The 26,516-nt window shown below is 43.6% G+C and overlaps 1 protein-coding gene across 2 annotated transcripts in view; it reads right to left on the bottom strand.

Annotated features, from left to right (window-relative positions):
* The window catches only part of UBXN7 (UBX domain protein 7), a 77,934-nt gene extending 54,108 nt beyond the window's left edge, over positions 1-23,826 (bottom strand). For both annotated transcript variants that reach the window (XM_006092809.3, XM_023757311.1), the window contains exon 1: positions 23,703-23,826. In XM_006092809.3, coding sequence (XP_006092871.1) covers positions 23,703-23,775 — 73 coding nt within the window. In that variant the 5' untranslated portion in view covers positions 23,776-23,826. The remainder of the gene's footprint in view (positions 1-23,702) is intronic.
* Between the last annotated feature and the right edge of the window lie 2,690 nt (positions 23,827-26,516).

Genomic DNA, 26,516 nt, shown 5'->3' with positions numbered 1-26,516 from the left:
CCATTGGGCGATTGGGGCCTGCGGGCTGGAGGCACCTCCTGCGTTGAGCGTTTGCCTCCTGGTGGTCAGTGTGCGTTATAGCAACCAGTCGTTCAGCCGATTTGCATATTACACTTTTATTATACAGGATTATTATACAGGACTAGAGGCCCGGTGCACAAAAATTTGTGCACTCGAGGGGGGGGGGGGGTCCCTCAGCCCAGCCTGCACCCATTTGCAGTCCAGGACCCCTTGGGGGATGTCCACCTGTCGACTTAGGCTCACTCCCCGGGGAATCAGGCCTAAGCTGCAGTCAGACATCCTTCTGGCAGCCAGGGAGCCCTCTGGGGATGTCCGACTAAAGGTTTAGGCCCCCAAGGGAGCTGTGATGGGAAAGCTGGGGTGACAGAGGACCCACGCTGTCCTGCCCTGCCGCCGTGGGTCGGGTCGCACACGGGACACCTGGGCGGGCCGGCCGATTGCTGCTGCATCGCCCAGCCGCCCTGGGTCGGGTCGCACATGGGACGCCCGCCGCCCTGGGTCGCAGATAGCAGGCCCAGATGGTGGTGGGGCAGGCGGGATGGCACTGACCTGCCCTGCCTGCAGTATGCAAATTAGCTGCCATCTTTGTTGGCGGTTAATTTGCAAATCGTGCTGATTAGCCGATGGGAGGCATAGCAAAGGTACGGGGTCAATTACCATGTTTGTCAATTATTAGATAGGATGCTAAATAAACATAGTATAGCCCTAGCTGGCATTGCTCAATGGTTAGAGCATTGCACCCCAACCCCCCCAGCACTGAAGGGCCTCATGTTCAATTCTCAGTCAAAGTGCGTTGGTGGTATAGTGATGAGCATAGCTGCCTTCCAATTCTCAGTCAAGGGCACATGCCTGGGTTGCAGGTTCACTCCCCACCCCCAGTCAGGCAGTTTGGCAGTCAGGGCAACTAGTCAATGTGTCTCTCTCACATCAATGTCTCTCTCTCTCTCTCATCGAACCTGGGACATCCCCCTCTCTCCCTTTCTCCCTCTCCCTCTCTTCTCCCTCCTTCACTTCCACTCTCTCTGAAAAGCAATGAAAAAAAAAATCCTCATGTGATGATTAACAAAACAAAATAAAACATATTACAAATAAAGCATCTGACCATTTCACTTAAATCTCTAGAAAATGACATATTTGTGTTGGCCAAAAAAATTTTCTTGGGGAACTGGACCATTATAGAATTGCCTTTTATTTGGGATTTTCCTTAGATATGGGTATATGTAGAGAGTGGCTATAGGGTCAAGCCTCGGACTAACCTGTGGCAGAGCCACATATAAGTCCCAGCTTGGAGGGCAGAGCCCTCCTAGCACAATTAAGCTTGACCTTATAGTCCTCCCTTGTTCCTAGGTAGCTAATGGGCTGTGGGAGGTGCAGCAAGTGCTGCCAAAACAAGGCCTGAGTAATGAAATAGATTTGAATCCCGCAAGAATATTGTAAACATGGTGACCACTCCCCTTGTTTTGCTTTGTGTGATCTGACTATAAAGCAAAGCTTTGGCTTACAGGCTGGGTCACTGTTTCCTCATTCAAGCAGTGATCCCCCTGGTCCCAACTATATTCTCTTGTCTGTCTTCTTTAATCCTTCACTGCCCCTCCTCAGGTTCACCCCTGGCCACCGTTCAAGTATATGGTTACTTAAGGACCAGGAATGGAGTCGGCCTGGTGGTCAAATCCCTCTAGTATTAACTACAACAATCAAGGCTTAACTAGAACAAGACTGCGCACAAAGACCACAAGGGGGTGCACCAAGAAAGCATAAAAAATGCGGAGACAAAAAAACATGACAGAAATGGAGGATATGGAGCTAAAAATCGCAATTTTGAGGGCTTGCAATAAACTTGAGCAGATCCTCACGAAAACTAATGAGACCCTCGATGCTACGATAAAGAAATTAGAAAGTAAGCAAACACGGACTGAAATAAAGAATATTATACCCAATAGCAGACCAGAGGAGCACAAGAATCAAACCAAAGATTTGAAAGCAAAAAACACCCAACTGGAAAAGCAAAATGAAAAAAGAATCCGAAAGTGTGAAGATAGTGTAAGGAGCCTCTGGGACAGCTTCAAGCGGACTAATATCAGAATAATAGGAGTGCCAGAAGATGAGAGACAGCAAGATATTGAAAACCTATTTGAAGAAATAATGGCAGAAAACTTCCCCCACCTGGTGAAAGAAATGGACTTACAGGTCCAAGAAGCGCAGAGAACCCCAAACAAAAGGAATCCAAAGAGGACCACACCAAGACACATCATAATTAAAATGCCAAGAGCAAAAGACAAAGAGAGAATCTTAAAAGCAGCAAGAGAAAGAGACTCAATTACCTACAAGGGAATACCCATACGACTGTCAGCTGATTTCTCAACAGAAACTTTGCAGGCCAGAAGGGAATGGCAAGAAATATTCAAAGTGCTGAATACCAAGAACCTACAACCAAGATTACTTTATCCAGCAAAGCTATCATTCAGAATTGAAGGTCAGATAAAGAGCTTCACAGATAAGGAAAAGCTAAAGGAGTTCATCACCACTAAACCAGTATTATACGAAATACTGAAAGGTATCCTTTAAGAAGAGGAAGAAGAAAAAGGTAAAGATACAAACTGTGAACAACAAACATGCATCTATCAACAAGTGAATCTAAGAATCAAGTGAATAAATAATCTGATGTACAGAATGAACTGGTGATTATAATGAATCAGGGACATAGAAAGGGAATGGACTGACTATTCTTGGGGGGGAAAGGGGAATGGGAGATGGGGGAAGAGACTGGACAAAAATCGTGCACCTATGGATGAGGACAGGGGGTGGGGAGTGAGGGCGGAGGGTGGGGCGGGAACTGGAAGGAGGGAAGTTATGGGGGGGGGGGGGGAAGAGGAACAAATGTAATCTGAACAATAAAGATTTAATTTAAAAAAAAAAAAAAAAAGGACCAGGAATGTTTTTGTCCCTTTAAAGGAGCTACATATATTGCTAAATATGAGAAACTTTCTTCAACTTTTTTTTCTCCTTCAACTGCAAACATCCCATCAATCAAACAACAAATCCTATAGTTTCCATCTAATCCTATCCATTCTGTCCTTTCTATGCCCATTGGTTCAAGCTTTCAACATCTCTTACAAGAACTATCTCATCTCTCCACTCTTGGCTGTATTCACTTTGATGTACCTCCTACACTGGAAAATAATGTAAACTTAATTGTCTCCTCTGTTCAATAGTTCTGCATTGCTGGCTGGAAAAGTTTTCATCTCTCTTGAGCTACATCCAAGATTTGGTCATTATTTACTGCTCCCATTTCATATCCCTATGCTTTCATCTCACCTCTATCCCATTCCCTCCAGCTACACAGGTCTATGCTATCTAGAGAGATCCCTTGGTGGTACTTGACAATGCCATGTCTTTGCATGATGTGGATAGTGATATCAGTTGCCTCCTTTTTCTTGACACCACACCAAATACCCACCTTTCTGTTAAGTATTAGACCTTCCTCCTCCCTCTCCACCCTAAAATAGGTACAGGAACAGATATACCCTTTTCCATATGGTCTTGATCTCTACTGTTGTCTCTGCTACCTTTTCTATCTTGCAAACTTTAAAAACATGGTCCCTGGCCAGTGTGGCTCAGTTGGCTGGGCTTCGTCCAGTGCATGGAAAGGTTGCCAGTTCAATTCCGGGTCAGGGCACATGCCTGGCAGCTCGATCCCCAATTGTGGTCGTGCAGGAGACAGCCAATCTGTGTTTCACATCAATGTTTCTCTCTCTCCCCCTTCCTCTCTCTCTAAAAATCAATTAAAACAACAACAACAACAACATGCCCTGGCTGGCTTGGCTCAGTGGATAGAGCATCAGCCTGTGGATTGAAGGGTCCCAGGTTCGACTCCAGCCAAGGGCACATGCCTGGGTTGCAGGCTTGATCCCCAGTGGGGGGAGTGCAGGAGGCAGCCAATCAATGATTCTCTCTCATCATTGATGTTTCTATCTCTCTCTCCTTCTCCCTTCCTCTCTGAAATCAATAAAGAAATATATTTTAAAAAAACAAACACAAAAAACCTCACTCAATTGACCCAGTTCTCACTTTTCTCATGCTAGTTATTTTTTTTAGTTGATTTCAGAGAGGGAGAGAGAGATAGATACATCAATGATGAGAGGGAATCATTGATCCGCTGCCTCCTGCATGCCCCCTACCAGGTATCGAGCCCGCAACACTGGCATGTGCCCTTGACCAGAATCAAACCAGGAACCCTTCAGTCTGCAGGTCAACGCTTTATCCACTGAGCCAAACTGGCTAGGGCTCTTTTATTTATTTTTTTAATCCTCACTTGTTATTTTCCATTGATTTTTATTTCATTTTTTAAAATATAATTGTATTGCCGAAACCGGTTTGGCTCAGTGGATAGAGCGTCGGCCTGCAGACTGAAAGGTCCCAGGTTCGATTCCGGTCAAGGGCATGTACCTGGGTTGCGGGCACATCCCCAGTAGGAGGTGTGCAGGAGGCAGCTGATCGATGTTTCTCTCTCTCATCGATGTTTCTAACTATCTCTCTCCCTTCCTCTCTGTAAAAAATCAATAAAATATATTTTTAAAAAATAAATAAATAAATAAAATATAATTGTATTGATTTTAGAGAGGAAAGGAGAGGGAGAGAAACATCAATGATGAGAGAGAATCATTGATTGGCTGTCTCCTGCACGCCCCCTACTGGAGATCGAGCCCACAACCTGGGCATGTGCCCTGACCAGGAATCAAACCAGTGATCTCTTGGTTCCTGGGTCGATGTTTAACCCTTGAGCCACACCAGGCTGGACTCCATTGATTTTTAGAGAGTGGAAGGGAGGAGAGACAGAGAGTAACATCGATGTAAGAGAGACACATCAATTGGTTGCCTCCTGCATGCACCCCAACCAGGCCCAGGAGCCTGCAACCGGAATCGAACCTGGGACCCTTCAGTCCACAGGCTGACAATCTATCCACTGAGCCAAACCGGCTAGGGCCTCATGCTAGTTATCTTTTAAGTTCTCAATCAAGCTAAACCAAACGTTCTCAAATTCTAGTATGTACAAACTTACATTCTCAACATCAGAAAACACACTTCACAGAAATGAAATCCCAAAAACAAATGCAACTTTTTAAGGGTATAAAAATTAATAAAGAAAACCGCACTAAAGTGGAATTGGGAGGCCAGAAGGGGGAACTCTCACACATACCACTCCATGTCAATTACAAGAAGAATTGTCTATTACAGACTCCAACAAAAGAAATCTTCAACAGCCCTGCTCAGAGTGGCTCAGTTGGTTTAGTGTTGTCCCATGCACCAAGAGGTCACTGGTTGGATTCCAGCCATGGCATATGACCAGATTATTGGTTTGCTCCCCAGTGGGGGCGGCATGCAGGAGGCAGCAGATGGATGTTTCTATCTCTCTCTCCCTCTCTCTAAAATCAATAAAAACTTTTCTTTTAAAAAAGAGCCCTAGTCGGTTTGGCTCAGTGGATAGAGCGTCGGCCTACGGACTGAAGGGTCCCGGGTTCAATTCAGGTCAAAGACATGTACCTCGGTTGCAGGCTCCATCCCCAGTGCCAGTCAGGGCACATGGCACATGCAGAAGGCAACCAATTGATGTCTCTCTCTCACATTGATATTTCTCTCTCTCTCCCTCTCTCTCTCTCTCTCTCTCTTTCTTTCTCTCTCTGTGTGTCTCTCCCCCCTCCCTTCCACTCTCACTGAAAAATCGGTGGAAAAATATCCTTGGGTGAAGATTAACAAAAACAAACAAATAATAACAACAAAAAGAAATCTTCAACAGGAAAACATGTACATTGCACATTGCATCTCCTATAAGAAATCGATTACCGGGGTGGGGCAGTGGGAAGAGATTAACCAAAGAACTATATGCCTATATGCATAACCCTTGGACACAGACAATAGTGTGGTAGGCCCTCGGAGGGAGGTGCAGGGTGGAGGAGGGTCTATGGCAGGGGTGGGCAAACTTTTTGACTCAAGGGCCACAATGGGTTCTTAAACTGGACCGGAGGGCCGGAACAAAAGCATGGATGGAGTGTTTGTGTGAACTAATATAAATTCAAAGTAAACATCATTACATAAAAGGGTACAGTCTTTTTTTTTTTTGTAGTTTTATTCATTTCAAACGGGCCGGATCCGGCCCGCGGGCCGTAGTTTGCCCACGGCTGGTCTATGGGGTGTGGGGGAAAGGGGCACATCTGTAATACTTTCAACAATAAAGATAAATTTTTTAAAAAATTGATTACCACAGCAACTCTGCCAACAAAAAATCTTCATGTCCTTGAACTGTCATCTTCCTGAGTTATTTATTGCTTTTCTCCAACGGACTTTCAAAACAACCCCTCTCAACTTTCTCCTTTTTCTCCATAAAATAACTTTCCTGTTTGTTGCACTTGCCTGTGGCTTTTGCTATGGCATGCTTGTCCCAAACTGCAAGTATCTGCTGTTCCCAAATAAACCCATTTATGCTGGAAAAATAACTTTTATTTTTAAGGTCAACAAAGGGAAAGAGAAGTTCACATAGCCCAATAACCAACTTTATGTTAGATAATTAAGTACAAACCATTGGGACAAAAGCAGCACAAATTCAGTGAATAATTTTAAGAATCATGCACTTCCATTTGTCAGAAAACCTGAGATTTTCAATACTTCCCTAATATTTTTACACCATGTCCAGTTATACTGTGCTGTATTATTATACTTCTTAAATGCTAATCTAAAAGTTCAGTGTCTATTGTACTCCACCATTTTCGTTTACTTATCTACACAGCAGCTTCTCAAAGTTAAAATGTTGCTATAGGTAGACTGCTCTGGAAGCTTGTTCTAGCACAGAGATCATGAACTGTTACACTTGCCTCATAATGAACCCTAAAGCTAGCTTCTCAAGGCATGTGTTGATCTCTTTTTTTTTTTCCATAGAATTTACTGAGTTCATACCATTTTGTCTCTTGTCCTTGTGTACTCACATTGTACTAAAGCACCACAAAAAGCACAAAGAACATGCTGATGGACACTGAAATTCCCTTCTACCACAATAGCAACCAATGCTGGCTGCTTTTGCTCCTTTGTAAATTTATTTGTTCATACGGAAATTCAACTTAAAAATGACCACAGCATACAAATAGTTGCTGTCCACTACCCTCCAACTATCATAACTCCAATGCCACTAAATGGGAACCATCAAGAGAATTTGTGAGTTGTGATATAAAAGATGCTATGAAAAATCAAAAACTTGTTAAGTCAATCCTCAAGGAAAGTAGCCTGTCAACAATATGGTCTGCCTATCCCAAGTCTTTTCTTAACTGCCTAAATTTTTTTCACTTTATTATGCTGCCTAAAATGAATACCATTTAAGACAGGGGTGGAGAACCTTTTTTCTGCCAAGGGCCATTTGGATATTTATTACATCATTCGAAGGCCATACAAAATTATCAGCTTAGCCTGGCTAACATGGCTCAGTGGTAGAGTGTCAACCTATGAACCAGGAAGTCACGGTTCAATTCCCGGTCAGGGCACATGTCTGGGTTGCAGGCTCGATCCCCAGTGTGGGGGGTGCAGGAGGCAGCCAATCAATGATTCTCTCTCATCATTAATGTTTCTATCACTCTCTCCCTCTCCCTCCCTCTCTGAAATCAATAATAATAAAAAAAAACTTATTATCAACTTAAAATTAACCTGCTATATTTGGTCAAACATTTAATTAATTCATCCCTAATGACATAGCAGGGCCAGACCAAATGATTTCTCAGGCCTTATATGGGCATCTCCCAACCCTGATTAAAGAGATTAATTTGGGTAAGCAGACATCCTTTTTAAAACTATAAACTTACGCCCTGGCCATAAGTGGTTAGAGCCCTGGCTCTGAGCACCAAAGGGAAGGGTCTCGGTTTCAATTCCCAGGCAAGAGCAGGTACCTGGGTTGCAGATTTGATACCTGGCCTGGTCAGGGCACATGTGGGGACCTGGGGGGTCCGACAAGGAAGAGGTATACTTAGAGCATCAAAAAGACACAAGGTACCATGGGGAAAAGATACCAAACAACTGGAATGAAGGTGTCAAAATTCTCCCTCTGGCCAGTCCTATACCCAGTAATGAAGAGAAAACATTCTTCATATTTTCTTCTGTTCTCTGGCTAGGGAGTTATAGATAGTATAAACATTATGAGCCTGGATAGTACTCAGATAAACCTGAGTTTGAATCCTAGTTCTGTCATTCACTAGTTGTATTGCTTTGAGATAGTTACTAATTTATTTAGCCCTGTTTCCTCAGTTATAAAATGGGGATGTTACCAACTTCATGAAGTAGATTAAGAAAATTCACATTAAAATAACTCGGTGCAACTCCTTGCTGGCAAATAAAAAAAAATAAAAAGACTGCCCCAAATTATATGGTACTCAAGATATATATCAATGACAAATGAAAAACACTGGAAGTATTTTTGTATAGCTTATGGAGATCCACACTGTCAGATAATAAACAGAGTAAGACATTTCAGTTTTCTTTTTTTAAAATTGATTTTAGAGAAAAAGAAACATTGATTTGTTGTTCCATTTATTCATGCATTCATTGGTTGACTCCTGTATGTGCCCTGACCTGGGATTGAACCTGCAACCTTGGCATATTGAGATACTGCTCTAACCAACTGAGCTATCTTGCTCTCCAGGCCATCAGTTTTCTTTCCCTCATTCATCTGATGCTATGAACATGTGTTTCACTCATGTTACTTTTTTTTTCATTAAAAAAACAACTGTATTTACTTAAAAGCATTCATAATGTCAACAAAATAGCTGCAAACTTTTTTTGCAATTACACAGTGGTATTCAGTTAACAGAACAACAATTATTCCATACTAGAGGCCCGGTGCACAAGAATTGGCATTTATTTACCTTCTATGGCTGTCACTGGAGCTGGGAGCCGGCATTAGCTCTGAGGCTCGGCTCCAGCTCTGAGACCTCGGCTGCTGAAAGCAGGTATCTGGGTTTGTTTGGCTTCTATAATTGAAACACTGTTGCAGCTCCAGCTCTGAGGCCCGGCTGGCTGAAAGCAGGTTTCTGGGGTTTGTTTAGCTTCTATAATTGCAACATTGTTTCTTAGAGTGCAGCTCAGAGGCCGGCAGCGGCAGGCGGGGAACCTTGGCTTCCTCCATCACTGGAGCAAGCAAGCCTCCTGTTCGCTTCAGCTGCCTGGCTGCCGGCCGCCATCTTGGTTGGCAGTTAATTTGCATATCGCCCATATATAACTAATTTGTTCTGCATACTGCACCAGGCAAGATTAGTGGCTACTGAAAATACCACCAGGACAGGACTATCTAAAGACACATTCAGTAGTGTGTTAACTATAAAAAAAAAAAAAAAAAAAAGTTTAAAAACAAACCTTACACGCCTTACACTTTTTTTCTTTAAAAAAGGAGTTGTGTACAAAGGGATTAAATGCTTTATAGACAAGAAAAAACTGCACTAGAACTAACATTCATCATTATCATCTTCCTCATTTTCTTCCTCTTCCTTTATTTTTGCTTTTTTCAGCCATGATGACTCCCTTTTTGCCACATAAGGCTTTCCTTTAGCTTGTATTTCTCCCTCAGCTTAGCAGCCTTCCTTTCACCAGGCCTGTCACCTGCAGCAGAGCAGTGTTATTCCACATCTCTCCCAGCTTTTTTGCAGCATCACCAATGGATAGGCCAGGATGCTCTCCTTTGATTTTGGGGTATACTCAGAACAAAACAAGAAAAAGGCCGAAGGCCTCTTGAGTGCATTGGGATCCTTGAACTTCTTTTTTGTCTCCTCTTTAGGAGGGATGTAAGTTTTCATTACTCTTTCATAATGGGTCGTATTTGCCATGTCTTCAAATTTTCCTTTCTCTTTAGCAGACATAATCTTCAAACTCTCTGAGAACTTAGAAAACTCTGAGAAGTTGACTGAAGCATCTGGGTGCTTCATCTTTGTGCTCCATCCAGATAGTTCGCACAAAGAAAGCATATGATGACATTCTGCCTCTCGTGCCTTAGGATCTCCTTTGCCCATGTTTAATTATTTTTCCTCAGTGCTCATCCAACTCGCACTTACCCCAGTGCTGTCTCCATGGAGCTCAATGTACTGCAATGGCTGTGAGAGTAGGAGCCAAAAGCTAAACATACGTTTTTTAAAAAGTAGGAATGCAATAAAAAAAAGCAAAAAGAATATTACTCTAGAAAAAAGTGAATGTTATGGATAAAATATAAAATGATATATGAAAGGGATCTGCTCCAAAATTTGTGGCAACTAAACAACATTCCAGTACAACTGAGAAGCATCAAGAGCTTGATATACAGCCCTGGCCAGGTAGCTCAGTTGGTTGAAGTGTTATTGCGGGTTTGATCCCCAGTCAGGGCTTGTATAGCAGGCAACTGATCAATGTTTCTCTCTCTCCTCTCCCTTCCTCTTTCTCTAACAATCAATAAAAAAACATATCCTTGAGTGAGGATTAAAAAAAAATTCAACCAATAATGCATAAATAAGTGGAACAACAATTATTAAAAAAAAAAGAGTTAATATACGAAAGCAGAAAACTTAAAAGTATATTAAGTATTTCAAAATTTTCAAGGTTCATAGGTCTATTGAACTATAGATTAAAATAGGATTTGTGAGATTTGGCGGGCAGATAGTGTCAATACTAGAGGCCCAGATTCCCATCCTATCTATAGTACACCATTTATTTTATTAAATAAAGGCAAATTATCTGTACCATAATCAGTCATTCTTAGTGTATCACTTGTTGCATCACTTAGTGCAGTGGTTCTCAACCATCTGGCCCTTTAAATACAGTACCTCATGGTGTGACCCCAACCATAAAATTATTTTCGTTGCTACTTCATAACTTTAATTTTGCTAGTTATGAATCGTAATGTAAATATCTGATATGCAGGATGGTCTTAGGCGACCCCTGTGAAAGGGTCGTTCGACCACCAAAGGGTTCGCGACCCACAGGTTGAGAACCGCTGACTTAGCGTATCATTTTAGAAACAGAAGATAACTGAAAGATAATTAAAAGTACCAGCAGTTCTTAAGGTCCAGAAGTAGTAGAGACATTTAGTAATGTGAAAGACCACTTTTGGTGTTTCATTATTGGGGGTGAGGGGCATTACTGGCATTTAGTGGAGAGAAGCTAAGGGTGATGTAGTAGGTTCAAAAATGTCCATCTTCCCCCAAAGACTCCACATGCCTTCATTACAGACTTCTGGCCTCCAAAACTGTGAAAATAAATGTGTTAAGCCATGCAGTTTGTGGTAATTTGTTACAGCTGCCACAGGAAACTAATACAAGTGCTAAATCTTCTGCAATGGATGGAATAGTCCTATGCAACAAATAGTTGCCCTAGCCCCGTGGCCGGCAAACCGCGGCTCTTTGGCCCCTTGAGTGTGGCTCTTCCACAAAATACCACGTGCAGGCGCGCACGTACAGTGCAATTGAAACTTTGTGGCCCATGCACAGAAGTCAGTATTTTGTGGAAGAGCCGGTTTGCCGGCCACGGACATAGGGGAAAGGAACAGTGATAGTTACAAGTTTTACCTATATGTTAAGTGTTAATAACAATTTTTGATGGGTCAGCTGAAAAAAATTGAACTATCTTATTATATTCAGAATAAAAAAATATATTTTTTAAAGGGGGGACTAATAAGTTTGCAGATTTAAATTATCTGGAAACTTGATTAAATAGGCTTCTTTTGAGATTAAGCAGAATAGCTTAATCTAACCCAGTGTTCTTAGTTTGTTCAGACTGCTATAATAAAAATACGATAGCCTGGCCGGTATGGCTCAGTAGTTAGGCATCAAGTCATAAACCAGGAGGTCACGGTTTGATTCCTGATCAGGGCACACGCCCAGGTTGCAGGCTTGATCCCCAGTAGGGGGCGTGCAGGGGTCGGCTGATGAATGATTCTCTCTCACTGATGTTTCTTTCACTCTCTCCCTCTCCCTTCCTCTCTGAAATCAATAAAAAAATATATTTTTTAAAAAATACTACAGACTGGGTGGTTTAAACAAAAAATATTTTTTTCACAGTTCTGGAAGCTGGGTAGTCCAAGATAAAGGCTCCAGCAGATTTGGTGTGTGGTACAGGCCCACATCCTCCTTCATAGACAGCTATCTTCTCACTGTGTCCTCACACTGGCAGGGACAAAAGAACTCTCTGGGTTTTCTTTTTTAAGGACACTAATCCCATTCATGAGGGCTCTATCCTCATGACCTAATCACCTCCCCAAAGCCTCCGCCACCTGATACCATCACATTAGGTGTTAGGATTTCAAAATATGAATTTGGGGGGAGGAGGGACACAATCCATAACCCATGGCAAGAATCCCACTTTACTGTTTCTCAACACATGTACCCTTTTTATTTATCCCTTATCTTTTTTCCTTCCATCTCTTTTAAGTTTGCTAATGGCACCAAAATAACATTATTTAACTCAGCTTGTGGCACACAATTTATCAGTGGCTATTTCCTCCCTGCTGCCTCTTAGTTCACACTCTCTCTCCATTAATGATGATACAGGAAGTAGCCCCAAACCTATAATGCAGTCCCTGTCTCTACCACAGCTGGAAGAATCAAGACTTAGTAGTACCTTATGTCTAGTCTCGTCTCTACTTTCAGTGCCCAAAGAACAGTCTCTTCACTACTATCAAGGAACCAACGTATAGCAGTCACAGAGTTGAAAAGGAAGAAAAAAGGAAAGGAAGGAAGGAAATTCCTCTACAGACCCCCTCTTGACCCAGAGGGATAGAGCACAGAAATGATAGAGACACAAAGAGGTTACTTTTTGTGTGTCCCTACATTTCCCCCAGAATTGATAACACAGTAAACTAAACTGCCCATCAAGGAAATGGGAGTGGGTAACAGTTGTAAGAAATAAGGTGAACATTTAACCTCCTCATCAGTCTCCCATCCTGGAGTTCTTAAGCAAAACATTAAAAGAAAAAATAACCTTATATGCAGAAAACTAAATTTATTAAGTACAAGAGGAATGAGATATTAAGTTAAGGGGAATGAAATAATTAAACAAAGCGAATTTTATCTGGGTCAACAAAAGGAGCCTATAGAGAGGAAAAGTGGTAACATGGAGGAAAATGGATGGGCCTGGGAGTAAAGAAAGCAGAGTTCTAGTCCCTGTTCCACCATTACCTAGACCAGTGCAGAAGAGCTACCCATCACTAGCCCATGACAAAATAAAAACAGAAATTCCAGTGTAAGAATTTAAAAACCTTTACAGCAACAGAGTAATTTTATGTCTGTTGAATCTAATAATTAAAAAGTTGGGGCTTGAGCCCTAGTTGGTTTGACTCAGTGGATAGAGCATCAGCCTGTGGACTGAAGGGTCCCAGGTTTGATTTTAGTCAAGGGCACATTCCTCGGTTGCAGGCTCCTCCCCGGGGTGCGTGTAAGGAGGCAACCGATCAATGTGTTTCATATCAATGTTTCTCTCTTGTGTCTTTCCCTCTCTCTTCCACTCTCTGAAAATCAATGGAAAAATATCAAATATCCTCAGGTGAGGATTAAAATAAATAAATAGTTGGGTCTTGAAAGATTTATGGATGGCAAATTATCAGATGAAAAAATGACCCATATTATTAATCACTAGGGAAATGCAAATTAAAACCACAATGCCGCCCTGGCCAGTGTGGCTCAGTTGGTTGAGGAACGCTGTCCCATGCACCAAAAGGTCACCGGTTGCTTCCCCCATGAGGGAACTCAGCCCAGTTGCAGGCTCGATCCACAGTGGGAGGCATGCAGGAGGCAGCCAATTAATGTTCCTTTCTTACATCAATGTTTCTCTCTCTCCCTCTCCTTTCCTCTCTCAGTAAAATCAATAAAAAAAACATTTTTAAAAAAATATATTTTATTGAATTCTTACAGAGAGGAAGGGAGAGAGATAGAGAGTTAGAAACATTGATGAGAGAGAAACATCAATCAGCTGCCTCCTGCACACCCCCTACTGGGGATATGTGCCCGCAACAAAGGTACATGCCCTTGACCAGAATCGAACCTGGGACCTTTCAGTCGGCAGGCCAACGCTCTATCCACTGAGCCAAACGGGTCAAGGCAATAAAAAAACATTTTAAGAAAAAACAAAAACACACAGCTCAATGTCATACCATTAGGCACCTATTAAAACAGCTACAAAAAATTAAAAGTACCAAATGGGCAACTGGAACTCTCATACATTGCCGATGGGAATGTAAAATGGTAATCATGACTTTGGAAAACTGTTTGGCAATTTCTTAGTTATGTACCTATTTGGCAATTTCTTAGTTATATATGATCCAATAAGCCCATTCCTCTGTATTTATCCAAAGGGAAATAAAACTTATATTCAAACACTTATACACTAATGTTTTTAGCAGCTTTATAACCCCCAAACTGGAAACAACACAATTAGTCAATCATTTAATGAATGGATAAACAAATGGTAGTATATTCATACAATGGTATACTACTCACCAATAAAAAGGAACTATTCGTACCACAACAACATGAATGAATTTCAAATATAGTATGCTAAGTGAAAGAAGCCAGACTCAAAAGGTTAAATATTGTGTTTACATTTATGTCACATTCTGGAAAGGAAAAACAATAGACAAAAAGATTAGGCTACAGGTGGGGGGAGGGGTTAGGCTACAAAGGGGCAGGAGGAATTTTTTGAGAATGATACTAGAACTATTGTATATCTCACAGTTACATGATTGTATGTGCTTATCAAAACTCATAACTATACACTAAAAAGGATAGATTTTATTGTATGCAAACTTTTTCTTAATTTTAAAATAGTGGGCTTATATGTTGCCTACCTTTTTTTTTAAGTACAAATAATATATTTTATTTCATCCCTGAAAACAACAAAAAAACAAAAATGTCCACATCTAATAAGAAATACATTGCCTATCTTTATTTCATGTTCAAGCAATTATTTTTTAATGTTTTTTTACAAAAGTTTTGGTCCATGAAGATTGAAATTTTTTTTTAAGTCCTTTTCTACAAATAAATTTGAGAAGCACTGACCTAAGTCAGTTTTCTTTTATGGGTCTTTAATGTCTCATTTGATTAACTCAGAAATGGGTTGAAATGGTTTCTAAGAATATCATCCAGCTCAAACCAAAAAAAATACGGAATATACTTATATTCTATTAGTGGCCCAGTGCACAAATTCGTGCACATTGAAAGGAACTTAATTAGCAGAAATATTTCAATATCGCTATTGACCCTTTCTCTATAACAGAAGTGTCAACCAAAGTCACGATTGACAAGACAGAACACACACTTGAGATTGGTGCCAGCGAGAGCTTTATATGTATTGTGCATGCACGAGTCAACTTAGCCTTTTATATAGAATAAAGTTGCTTAATTAGACCTGCTTTCTGATGCAGCTAAACTTTTCCCAGCCCAGTGAAGCACCCCAACTTCTCTTTCAGGTAATTGTCAGCAACATAGAAGTAAATATAAACACGAAGCAGATTATTGTAGATCACTCAGGGAGAACAAAGGGTAAAATATTTAACTGTAGCAGTTTTTGACTATATTCTGCGCAGTGAGAAAACTTGAAGTCATTTTCAAGGTCCACCATTTCTTATTTCTTTTCAGTCAGGTCAAATTTCTAAGCTTTCTAAATCTCCGTTTTCCAGCTAATGAAATGAAAATAGGATTCCACTGAGTCTCCTATCTACCTACTCCAGGACTTCTGTGAGGAAAAAATGAGATGAGGCACAGAAAACACTTTACAGACATTTGGTTACAGTGTAAAATGCTTCCACCTGGCTATAAAGCAAGTGCTCCTGTGCTGAAGAAACTCCAAGGAGGCTAGTCGCCAGGGAGAGGAAGCCAGGCGTTGCTAAGTGATGTCATTACCTGGACAGACACTGGGCATATTAGACTTTTATATATATATAGACTAGTGACCCAGTGCACTGATTCATGCACATTGAAAGGAAACTAATTAGAAGGTGAGATGGGCCAGACACACCCTGGAGCCAACCTCCCGCAGTCTCTCCCTGGCATCTGCAGAGTGAGCGGGGGTCCCTCTGGCAGGTGGTGTCCCTTGGCCTGGCCTGCGGGCATCGGGCTGATACCGGTTCTCCAACATCCCCTGAGGAGTCCCAGAATGCAAGAGGGCACTCTGCAAAGTTGCTGTCATATATGATGTGAAATGCAAACGCAAGTGTGCAGTAAACCAGATTCAGGGCCAACAGTCCCCAGCAACAACATAAGCCACGGCCGAAGGTAGAATTGTGCAGCCCCGCAAAGAATCAGGCTCCCTCCTCTCTGGTTTCAGGGTGCATCACCCGAGAACTGCTGCTGCCAAGTCACTGCAATTCAGCAGCTCCTGCGGTGAGCGTCTGCCCGCTGGTGGTCAGTGCGCATCATTGTGACTGGTCAGACGGTCGGACACTTAGCATATTAGCCTTTTATATGTATAGATGATTTCTGGTTTCCTAAAGTACCTATATATTTGAGGTATTTCCATACTCCTGATGCTGAAAGTACCATCACACTATCCTGGTTTTTCTCCATCTTTGGTTTATCTTTGCAGTCTGTGTCAGATGTTAGTGTTCCTTCAGCTTTGCATTCTAGAGCCTAATATTTTCTCACACTACACTCTCCCCTGGCAAGCTGCCATCCACTTTTAGTTTCAATTGCCATCAATATGACTGACTCCTCAATCACTACTCCTTCCAGACCCAAATACTCATTTGCTTATTAAACAATTCCAATTTCAAGTCCCACAGGCAGCAACTAACCTAACAGTGAACTAATCATCTTCTCCCCACCCAAACTTCTATCCCACACCTTCATAAATGGCAGCATTATGTACCTAGATGTCCAAAACAGAATCCTAAACTTCATTCTGACTCCTCTGACTCTTCCCATATCTTTAAGAGTCTACTTCTCTGCCACTAATTTACTTCAGGACACCAGTTTGTCTTTCCTGCACTAATGCAGCAGTCTTCTGATCTCTATGCCTGCCTCTTCTCCACTATGGCAAGTAGCTCTTTCTAAAACATCCAAATCTGATTAAGTCACTCCCCTAATTAAAACATCATGGATTAGCCCTAACCAGTTTGGCTCAGTGGATAGAGCATCAGCTTGCGGACCGAAGAGTCCAGATTCGATTTTGGTCAAGGGCACGTACCTCGGTTGCAGGCTCCATGCCCACTCCTGGTCAGGGTATATGCAGGAGGCAACCAATCAATGTGTCTCTCTCACATCCATGTTTCTTTTCTCTCTGTCTCTTACCCTCCCTTCCGCTCTCTCTAAAAATTAATGGAAAAATATCCTCAGGTTAAGATTACCAAAAAGAAAAATTTTTTTTTAAAAATGGAACATTTAATCTCATTTAAAACAACAACAACAACTTCATGGATTATAAACTAGTAAATGAAGGTCAGATATCAGATTTATAAAATAAGGATTCCAGTCCCTAGGGTGGGGGAGAGGATATTACATTTGGTATACACTACATAAAGTAAATCCCCACATATATTATTTCTTAGTTTTTATAAAAATGTTGCTATATAAAGAAAAAAAATAAAAACTTCATTGATTCCCACTACACTCAGAATAAATGGAAGATTTCTTAACATGGGTTAAGGCCCCTCCTAATCTGGCACCCAATTAATCTATTCAGCTCCATTTATTGCATCTCCCACTAGCTATGCTCTACTCATTTGGAATTATCAATTCCCTAAACCTATGGTCTCTGCTTTCTTGTTTCTGTATATACTAGGGGCCCGCGTGCACGAAATTCGTGCACTGGGGGGGGGGGGTGGGGAGTGTCCCTCAGCCCAGCCTGCCCCCTCTCACATACTGGGAACCCTCAGGCGTTGACCCCCATCACCCTCCAATCGCAGGATCGGCCCCTTGCCCAGGCCTGATGCCTCTGCCAGAGGTGTCAGCCCTGGGCAGGGGACCCTCATTTCCCCCCGATCACTGGTTCTGCCCCCCGCCCAGGCCTGATGCCTCTGGCCCAGGATTCAGGCCTGGGCAGGGGACCCCCCTCTCCCCTTGATCACCGGCTCCGCCCTCGCCCAGGCCTGATGCCTCGGTCAGAGGCGTTGACCCCCATCACCCTTCCATCGCTTGATTGGCCCCCCTTGCCCAGGCCTGACGCCTCCGCCAGAGGTGTCAGGCTTGGACAGGGGACCTCCATCTCCCCCCGATCACTGGCTCTGACCCCCGCCCAGGCCTGATGCCTCTGGCCCAGGAATCATGCCTGGGCAGGGGACCCCCATCTCCTTCTGATCGCTTGCTCCACCCCCCGCCCAAGCCTGACGCCTCTGACCCAGGCTTCAGGCCTGGGCAAGGGGACCCTCATATCCCCCCAATCACCAGCTCTGCCCCCCACCCAGGCCTGATGCCTCTGGCCCAGGCATCAGGCCTGGGCAGGGGACCCCCAGCCCCCTCCTATTGCCCGCTCAGCCCCCTGCCCAGGCCTTATGCCTCGGCCAGGAGTTGACCCTCATCAGCCTCCGATCGCCGATCACTGGATCGGCCCCTTGCCCAGGCCTGAGGCCTCCAGCAGAGGTGTCAGGCCTGGGCAGGGGACCCCCAGCTGCTCACGATTGCTGACTCCGCCCCTGCCCATGCCTAACGCCTCTGGCCGAGGCCTTAGGCCTGGGCAGGGGACCCCCAGCTGCCCAGGATCGCTGACTCCGCCCCTGCTCCCTGCGATGGCTGGTTCCGCCCCTGCCCAGGCCTAACGCCTCTGGCCAAGGCGTTAGGTCTGTGTAGGGGACCCCAGCTCCCCACGATTGCAGGCTCCACCCCTGCCCAGGCCTAATGTCTTTGGCCAAGGCTTTAGGCCTGGGGAAGGGATCCCTAGCTCCCCAGACTGCCGGCTCCGTCCCTGACCAGCTCCCATTGCTGGCTCCACCCCTGCTTCCCGCTATCACTGGCGGGGGCGGCAAAGGCGCCTGGTTCTCTGATCACAGCTGGGGGGCAGGGCAAAGGCAGCCCCCAGGGCCGCCTTTGCCCTGCTCCCGGCTCTTAGCTCCCCCCTGGGTTTCCGATCACCGTCAGTGGCAGGGGGCTTCTTCCGTTCTTTCCCTTTCGCCTCCCAGCATTGTGCCTACATATGCAAATTAGCCGCCATCTTGGTTGGCGGTTAACCACCATCTTGGCTGGCAGTTAATTTGCATATCGCCCTGATTAGCCAATGGGAAGGGTAGCAGTCGTACGCTAATTACCATGTTTCTCTTTTATTAGATAGGATGCCTGCCCCTATCTCCTCCAGGCTTCTGCACATGTCCCTCCTGCTAGGAATATCTCCTCTCTAGGTTTTATTTTATTTTTTTATTTTTATTTATTAATTTGAGAGAGAGAGATTTGTTGTTCTACTTATTCATGTATTCATTGGTTGATTCCTGTATGTGCCCTGACCGGGGATAGAACCCCCAACCTTGGTGTATCGGGACAACGCTCTGACCAACTGAGCTACCTGGCCCAGGGCTCTCCTCTAGGTTTTAGCTAAGAAGTTATTTCTTCTGAGAAGCCTTTCTTGACCTCCCGCTTTTGTGAACCTTACCATTTCCCCGCTATGTTACAATACTGATGTATGTGTCTGTATTTCCGTTAATCTTTAAGCTTTTTGAGGACAAACATTCTGTCCTGCTCATGGCATTATCTGCTGGATCTGAACAATGCCTGGCACACTGCAGTCTATCACTAAATACTTAATTTATTAGTAAGATTCTATTCACAACTCAACCAAAAAAAAGTTCCTCTCAAAATTTCTGTTCAAACGTCATTATCACCTTTTGAAATAGTTCTTAAAATCCCAAAGAGTTTTCTTTTGACATCTAGAACACTTGCAACCACCTTTCCTGAAATAGAACTTAAACACATTTTAATACCCAAGAGAAATGTATTGTAGAAAAGACTACGAATGGAAATTGGCCACAAAGCCAAATACCACACACACCAGCTCCTAATTTCTGTAACAAATATTCATTCAACAACTTTAGAGAAACATTAAACTAAGGTCTCTTTTACAACTGAGGTTCTATACTTTCATTAAGTGCATAAATGTCTACTATGCACAAAGCTTTAGCATTCTATAGTAACAAACTCGTCTTCTCAGAGTATTTTCTCTTCCCTCACATATTGTCTACCTTCTGATTACCTATTAATTTTTACCTATCCTATAGTGTCTGTGTATCCCTTATCTCAAGAATTAACCTGATTGCCCTGGCGAGTGTGGCTTAGTTGGTTGGAGCATCATCCCGTACCAAAAGGTCTTGGGTTCAATTCCTGGTCAGGGCTCATACCCAGATTGCCAGTTTGATCCCTGGTCGGGGTGCATATGGAAGGCAACCAATCTCACATCAATGTTTCTCTCTCTCTCTTCCCCTCTCCCTTCCTATTGGAGTGACATTGGTTAATAAAATCACATAGGCTTCAAGTGTACATTTCTATGATACATGATCTGCACATTGCATTGTCAGCAGTCATTCAAGGCCATGTATGAGAAATACCAAGTTATAAAATGTAGTAGCCTATAAAGCAACATGACTGGTTTTCTATGTAACTTCAATGTGATTAATTCAAAGACCATCATTTCCCTTGGCTACTTGCTTATCAAAGAGTTTGGTCACTGCCCTTGCAAGCTGCTCAATGGTTAGAGTGGACTGAAAGATCCTTGGACTGAAGGATCTCAGGTTCAATTCCTGGTCAAGGCACGCATCTCGGTTGCGCATGCAGGAGGCAACCAATCCATTGTTTCTCTCCTATTGATGTTTCTCTCTCTGTCTCTCCCCATCCCTTCCACTCTCTCTAAAAATCAATGGAAAAAATATCCTCAGGTGAGTATTAAACACCACCAAAGAGTTTGATAATTAAAAAAATGTAATGTTAACTAAAAGTTTCAGAATTCTACTAAAAAAAAAAACAAATACAAAAAAAAATCAGAATTCTAAATTATGTATACTATGTCCCACAATGTAAAAATAAGAAAAATAAGAAAAGTCTGTAAACAAAATTTGGAAAATAAAATGTAAAATAAATATTGTTGTGAGAGAGGACTTGTTTTTCCTTTTTCAAAAGTATTTCATGTTGTGATATCTTTCTTTTTTAAATATATTTTATTGATTTTTTTTACAGAGAGGAAGGGAGAGGGATAGAGAGTTAGAAACATCGATGAGAGAGAAACATCGATCAGCTGCCTCCTGCACACCCACTACTGGGGATGTGCCCGCAACCAAGGTACATGCCCTTGACTGGAATCGAACCTGGGACCATTCAGTCCGCAGGCCGACGCTCTATCCATTGAGCCAAACCGGTTAAGGCTTGTGACATCTTTTTAATAATTTTTTAAATCATAGTCATTACTTCATACTCACATATCATACAGAACGGTATGTTCTATTTAGTGAGAAATAAGACTTAAAACTCTTTCAACTTTCTATTATATTTCTAAATGCTACAGAAAAGGTAAGACTCACTTTTTTTAAATGTATTGCTTTTACCAGAATGCTGAGCTTCCAGATAAGTAAAATCTTTTTGAAATCAGAGCATAAGCTCTTAAGGTCAGTTTAATTCATCCAACAATGAATAAATATCAAATATTCTTTTACCATAAATACTACAATTTAAAAATATATGTGGTCAGAACCCCAAATTTTATTAAGATACATGAAAAAGACTAATGGAGTCAATCATGTTTCTAATAGTTCATCACTATTTGTAAAAAAAAATGTTTAAAAATCCCCAAAACTTAATAGAAATTCATAATACATTAAGAACAATCTAAGGTATTTTCCCTTTTGCCTTCTGTACCATAGTCTACTGAAGATCTCCAACTTGATTCAGAAATAGAAAAGCTTGTGACCCAAAAAAAAAAAAAAAAAAAGCTTGTGACCAAGAAATAAGTCATATAGATAGCAGACAGAAACAGAATTAAAGCAATTAAGTGAGTCACTGCATCTCACCACACTCTAGGTTTTGTCTATACCTAACAAAAATGTTGCATTAGAAGAAATAATGTGAGGTTAAAACAATCTGAGTTCCTTAAGGGGTGGTAGGATAGCATAAAAACTGAAATTAAACAGGTAGCATATTAAACCATCTCTAAAAAACCTGAATAAAAGATTAATAATCTTCAATATCTGATTCACTACAAAGGTTTTTCTATATAAACATAATCAACAATTTGTATTAACTTATATACACAATAATTTTCTCAATAACAATGATCTGCTTAACCATTGGGAAATCCATTACATCTTTAATCACAAAAATTTTTAAATATTAAGTAAAGTTATCCCACTCTTCATCCCAGTTTAATTACAAATTTCACTTTGCCAACTCTGGCGTGATGTTTCCTACCCACAGGCTAATGCACCAATCACCTAGCTACTATTGCAGAGCAACAAAATAAAACCAGCTTTAATTGTAAAACAGCAACTTGCATGCAACCTGCAGGACTTAAAACAACGTAAAATCGTATTTAACCAGACCTTGCACCTCTCAAACACTCCGTTCATTAACAGCGGAGCCGTTCTCTGCCTCTAAGAAATGACCAGATAAAGGACAGATCTCCTAAGGAAGAAGAACGAATATTCTGACCTCCTTCCAAAACGACCAACTCGAACGGCAAAATCACACTCGCCGCACGAGGAACGCGTCCCTCAAATCACTCCACGGAGAACTTCATCATGTGCTCCGCCCTCTAATAACTCATGCAAAAAAAAGTTCAGCACCATCAGAGACACAAGCCCCCGAGAATGCACAGAATGGCCGAGGGCCTTTCCTCCGGGCGGTGAGAGGCTCGGCGTGTGCCCTTGGCCAGGGCCCAGAGGAAAAGAGAAGCCGAGCGTGTGGGGGATGGATGACTGACATCCAGAAACTGATTTTCCCTCGAAGAAGTTTCTGCCGCCATCCCTATTTTATCAGCAGGAGGCCCCGGCGCCATGGTCTCAGTCTCGGTTTCATTATGGGGAGGTGGGAAACGCCACCCCGGATTCCACCGGGCCTTCCCTATTAAGTTGGGGGGCGGGGGGGTCCCCCTCATTCTTCTCTGAAAACCTCAGTCTTGAAAGCGCTCCTCAGCCCCCCTCCCCCTCGGGCGGCCTATCCCGCGGGATCGGGGAAGGCGCCGCCGACACCACCGGCGTCGCCGTTAAGACGGGAGGCCCCACACACTCCAGGGCCACGAGCGATGGTTCCGAGGGGCCCCGAGAAGGGCAGGGCAGGCCAGGGACAGGGGGAGAAGGACCTGGCCGAGGCAGGAAGGCAAGAGGGAAGGGGATGCACTGCACCCCATGGATGCACAGCAAAGAGAGGAGGATGAAGAAGGAGGAGGGCGGTGGCCCGGGCGCGGCCCCCCACCTCGACCGCCCCCAGGTCCCTGGGCCGGCGGGGGCGAGGGGGCTCGGCCCCTTCTCCGGGTCTGGGCTGACAGGGGGTGGGGAGCCTCCCTCCACACGACGAGGAGACCGAGAACCAGGGTGTGGGGTGCGTGGGGGGAGGGGGAGGCCGTCTGCCGCCTGGACCCGGAGACCCGACGCCGTCGTCGCCTCTTCCTCGGGAGAGAGGACGGGAGCGGTGGGGAAAGCCCGAGGGAGGACTGCAGGGAGGTACGGGGCAGCCCGGGGCAGACCTGCCGCCCGCTCCAGACCCCACTCTCCACCTTCCGGTAACCGCGTCTCTTACCGGTGATGGCGGTGAACTGCTGAATTAACCCCTTCAGCGCCGAGGACGCCGCGGAGCCCCCGTGGGCAGCCATCTTACCGCCGCCCCCCTGCCGCGGAACAACAACACAGACACACACAGAGACCGCCCTCCCCCACCTCGCCGTTCGGTCTGCGCAGGCGCACTCGCAGGCGCGCCGAGAGTGGTCCCTGCTCCGCGGGTTCGCTGTTCCGTTGCTGCCTGCGGCCGCGGTCTTCTCTGCAGCCTCCGGTGCCTTGCTCTCCGAGCTCCCAGGCCGTTCTCCTAGACGCAGCATTGGTTTCTGGTTTCCGAAGGAATGGTCGGGCTTGGCAGGTAGTAGGCTTTTCGCGTTTCAGTTTCACAAGCCTTATTGGCAGACCCAACTGCCCAAGACATTCTTTTTCTTCTTTTGCAGCTCCATAGCCTTCCGCTAAGTCTCCTGTAGCTCCCATCAAAATACAAATTCTACATCATCGCACCGAAGCGACTTTCGCCGTGCTTCCCACCCTCTAAACTAATTGCATAGCTAACCTAGTGCGGGGACCCATCCAACAGAAGTAAAATACCAGGACCCTTCGCACCAATAAAGCACTGGGTGCAGAGTCTGACACATGGTAGATGCTAATGAACTATTGTCCAGTCCACTTTCCTTCAGTAAATTTGTCAACATGTCTCCCCTCCAGGTTTCACTTAGTTTCCTCACCTACAAAGCGAAGAGGTGTCATTTTTGTAAAAAAATAAAAATAAAAATATGTGTATGTATATGCAGAAGAGGAAAAAAAATGTATAGAAAGGGTACTGGCAAGGTGTCCTCAAAACGGTAATGGGCCCTAACCGGTTTGGCTCAGTGGATAGAGCGTCGACCTGCGGACTGTGGGGTCCCGGGTTCGATTCCAGTCAAGGGCATGTACCTTGGTTGCGGGGATGGGCACATCCCCGGTGGGAGGTGTGCAGGAGGCAGCTGATCGATGTTTCTAACTGTCTATCCCTCTCCCTTCCTCTCTGTAAAAAAATCAATAAAATATATTTTTTAAAAAAAACGATAATGGTTTCCCCTAGAGAGGAAGGCAATAGACGGGTAGTGAAAGGGGATTTTTCGGGGGTTCTTATCCTATTTATTTATGTGTTTACTTTCTTAATCCTCACCCGAGGATATTTTTCCATTGATTTTTAGAGAGTGGAAGGGAGAGGAAAGACACAGAGAGAGAAACACACATGTGTGAGAAAACACATCCATTGGTTGCCTTCCACAGGGGATGGGGATTGAGCCTGCAACCAAGGTAAGTGCCCTTGTCCGGAATTGAACCCAGGACCCTTCAGTCCACAGGCCAACACCCTATCCACTGAGCCAAACTGGCTAGGGCTATCCTTTATTTTTAAACAAAGACAATATTAGTACTTTAGTTACATAATTTTAAATATTTTAAAAATCCTCACCAAGGATATGTCTTTATTGATTTTTTAAATATTTTTTCTTGATTTCAGAGAGGAAGGAAGAGAGATAGAAACATCAATGATGACAGAGAATCATTGGTTGGTTGCCTCCTGCTGCCCCCTACTGGGGATCCGGCCAGCAATCCAGACATGTGCCCTAACAAGGATTCAAACCATGACCTCCTGGTTCATAGGTCAACACTCAACCACTGAGCCACACTGGCCAGCTTTATTGATTTTTTAGAGGGAGAGGAAGAGAGAGGAAAAAAAAACATTGATGTGTGAGAGAAATGTGCACATCCCAACTGGGGATCGAACCCACAATCTTTTGGTATACGGGACAATGCTTCAACCAACTGAGCCACCTGGCCAGACCTTAATATTTTTTTAAGAAGTTGTAGGGGTCCACTCAAATCTGATGATCTCCCACCTTGAGAATAAAGTTAAAGAGACTCAGGTTAGGTTCTAGCTTCCCACCTCCCAACCCCACCTATATATTTGGCATCTACATGTGAAATGGTCCATGAAAAGATGGGATGAGTCATTTGGAGAATTGACCCATCCTAAGAGTCTGTAAATGTGTTATTGGGGTGAACAAAGAGATAGCAAAGTCAAGGTAACTATGAGGTTATGTCGTTTCAGGAAGATACGACTGGTGTATAAGAAAGCAGATTCCTGCCCTAGCAGTTTGGCTCAGTCGATAAGAGTGTCAGCCTGTGTACTGAAGGGTCCTGGGTTCAATTCTGGTCAAGGGCACATACCTGAGTTATGGGCTTGGTCTCCGGTGGGGGCGTGCAGGAGGCAGCTGATCAATGCTTCTCTCTCCTCATTGATGTTTCTGTCTCTTCCTCTCTGAAAACAATAAAAATTCAAAAAATAAAGCAGATTCCTAATCAAGAGCATTGCCAGTGCAAAGATTGATCCTGGCACCACCTTTCAGGTTGCTGCAGTTCCCTATGTGGGTTTAGGAATCCCAGGGACCAGTCATGGATTTGGGAAGCTGTTTGGTTAACATTGACACATAGGTGCAAAAAGGGGGGAAACCAGAGCAAGAAACAATGTGATCTCTTCCTTCCTAAGGCCTTAATCCGAAAGGCTGTGTCAATATAGCCAAACATGCAAAATCAGGCTCCAAATAAATGGTATAATCCCATTGACTACAATAACTAGACGTAAATATCACTGCACCTCCATTAAATGGAGAGGCTAATAATGAGATCTGTATGTTTATTTCCAAGGTCTTAAAATTCAAAAATACAGATTTTTATTTATTTTTTTTTACCCAGGAATTTAATTTTTTTATTATTATTTATTGTTGAAAGTATTACATATGTTTCCCGTTGTCCCCCCCATTGACCCCCTCCAGCCTGCCCCCCCCTC

The sequence above is a fragment of the Myotis lucifugus genome, unplaced genomic scaffold (assembly GCF_000147115.1).
Source record: "Myotis lucifugus unplaced genomic scaffold, Myoluc2.0 scaffold_105, whole genome shotgun sequence".
Taxonomy (NCBI): domain Eukaryota; kingdom Metazoa; phylum Chordata; class Mammalia; order Chiroptera; family Vespertilionidae; genus Myotis; species Myotis lucifugus.
This window is presented reverse-complemented; position numbering and strand designations above follow the sequence as displayed.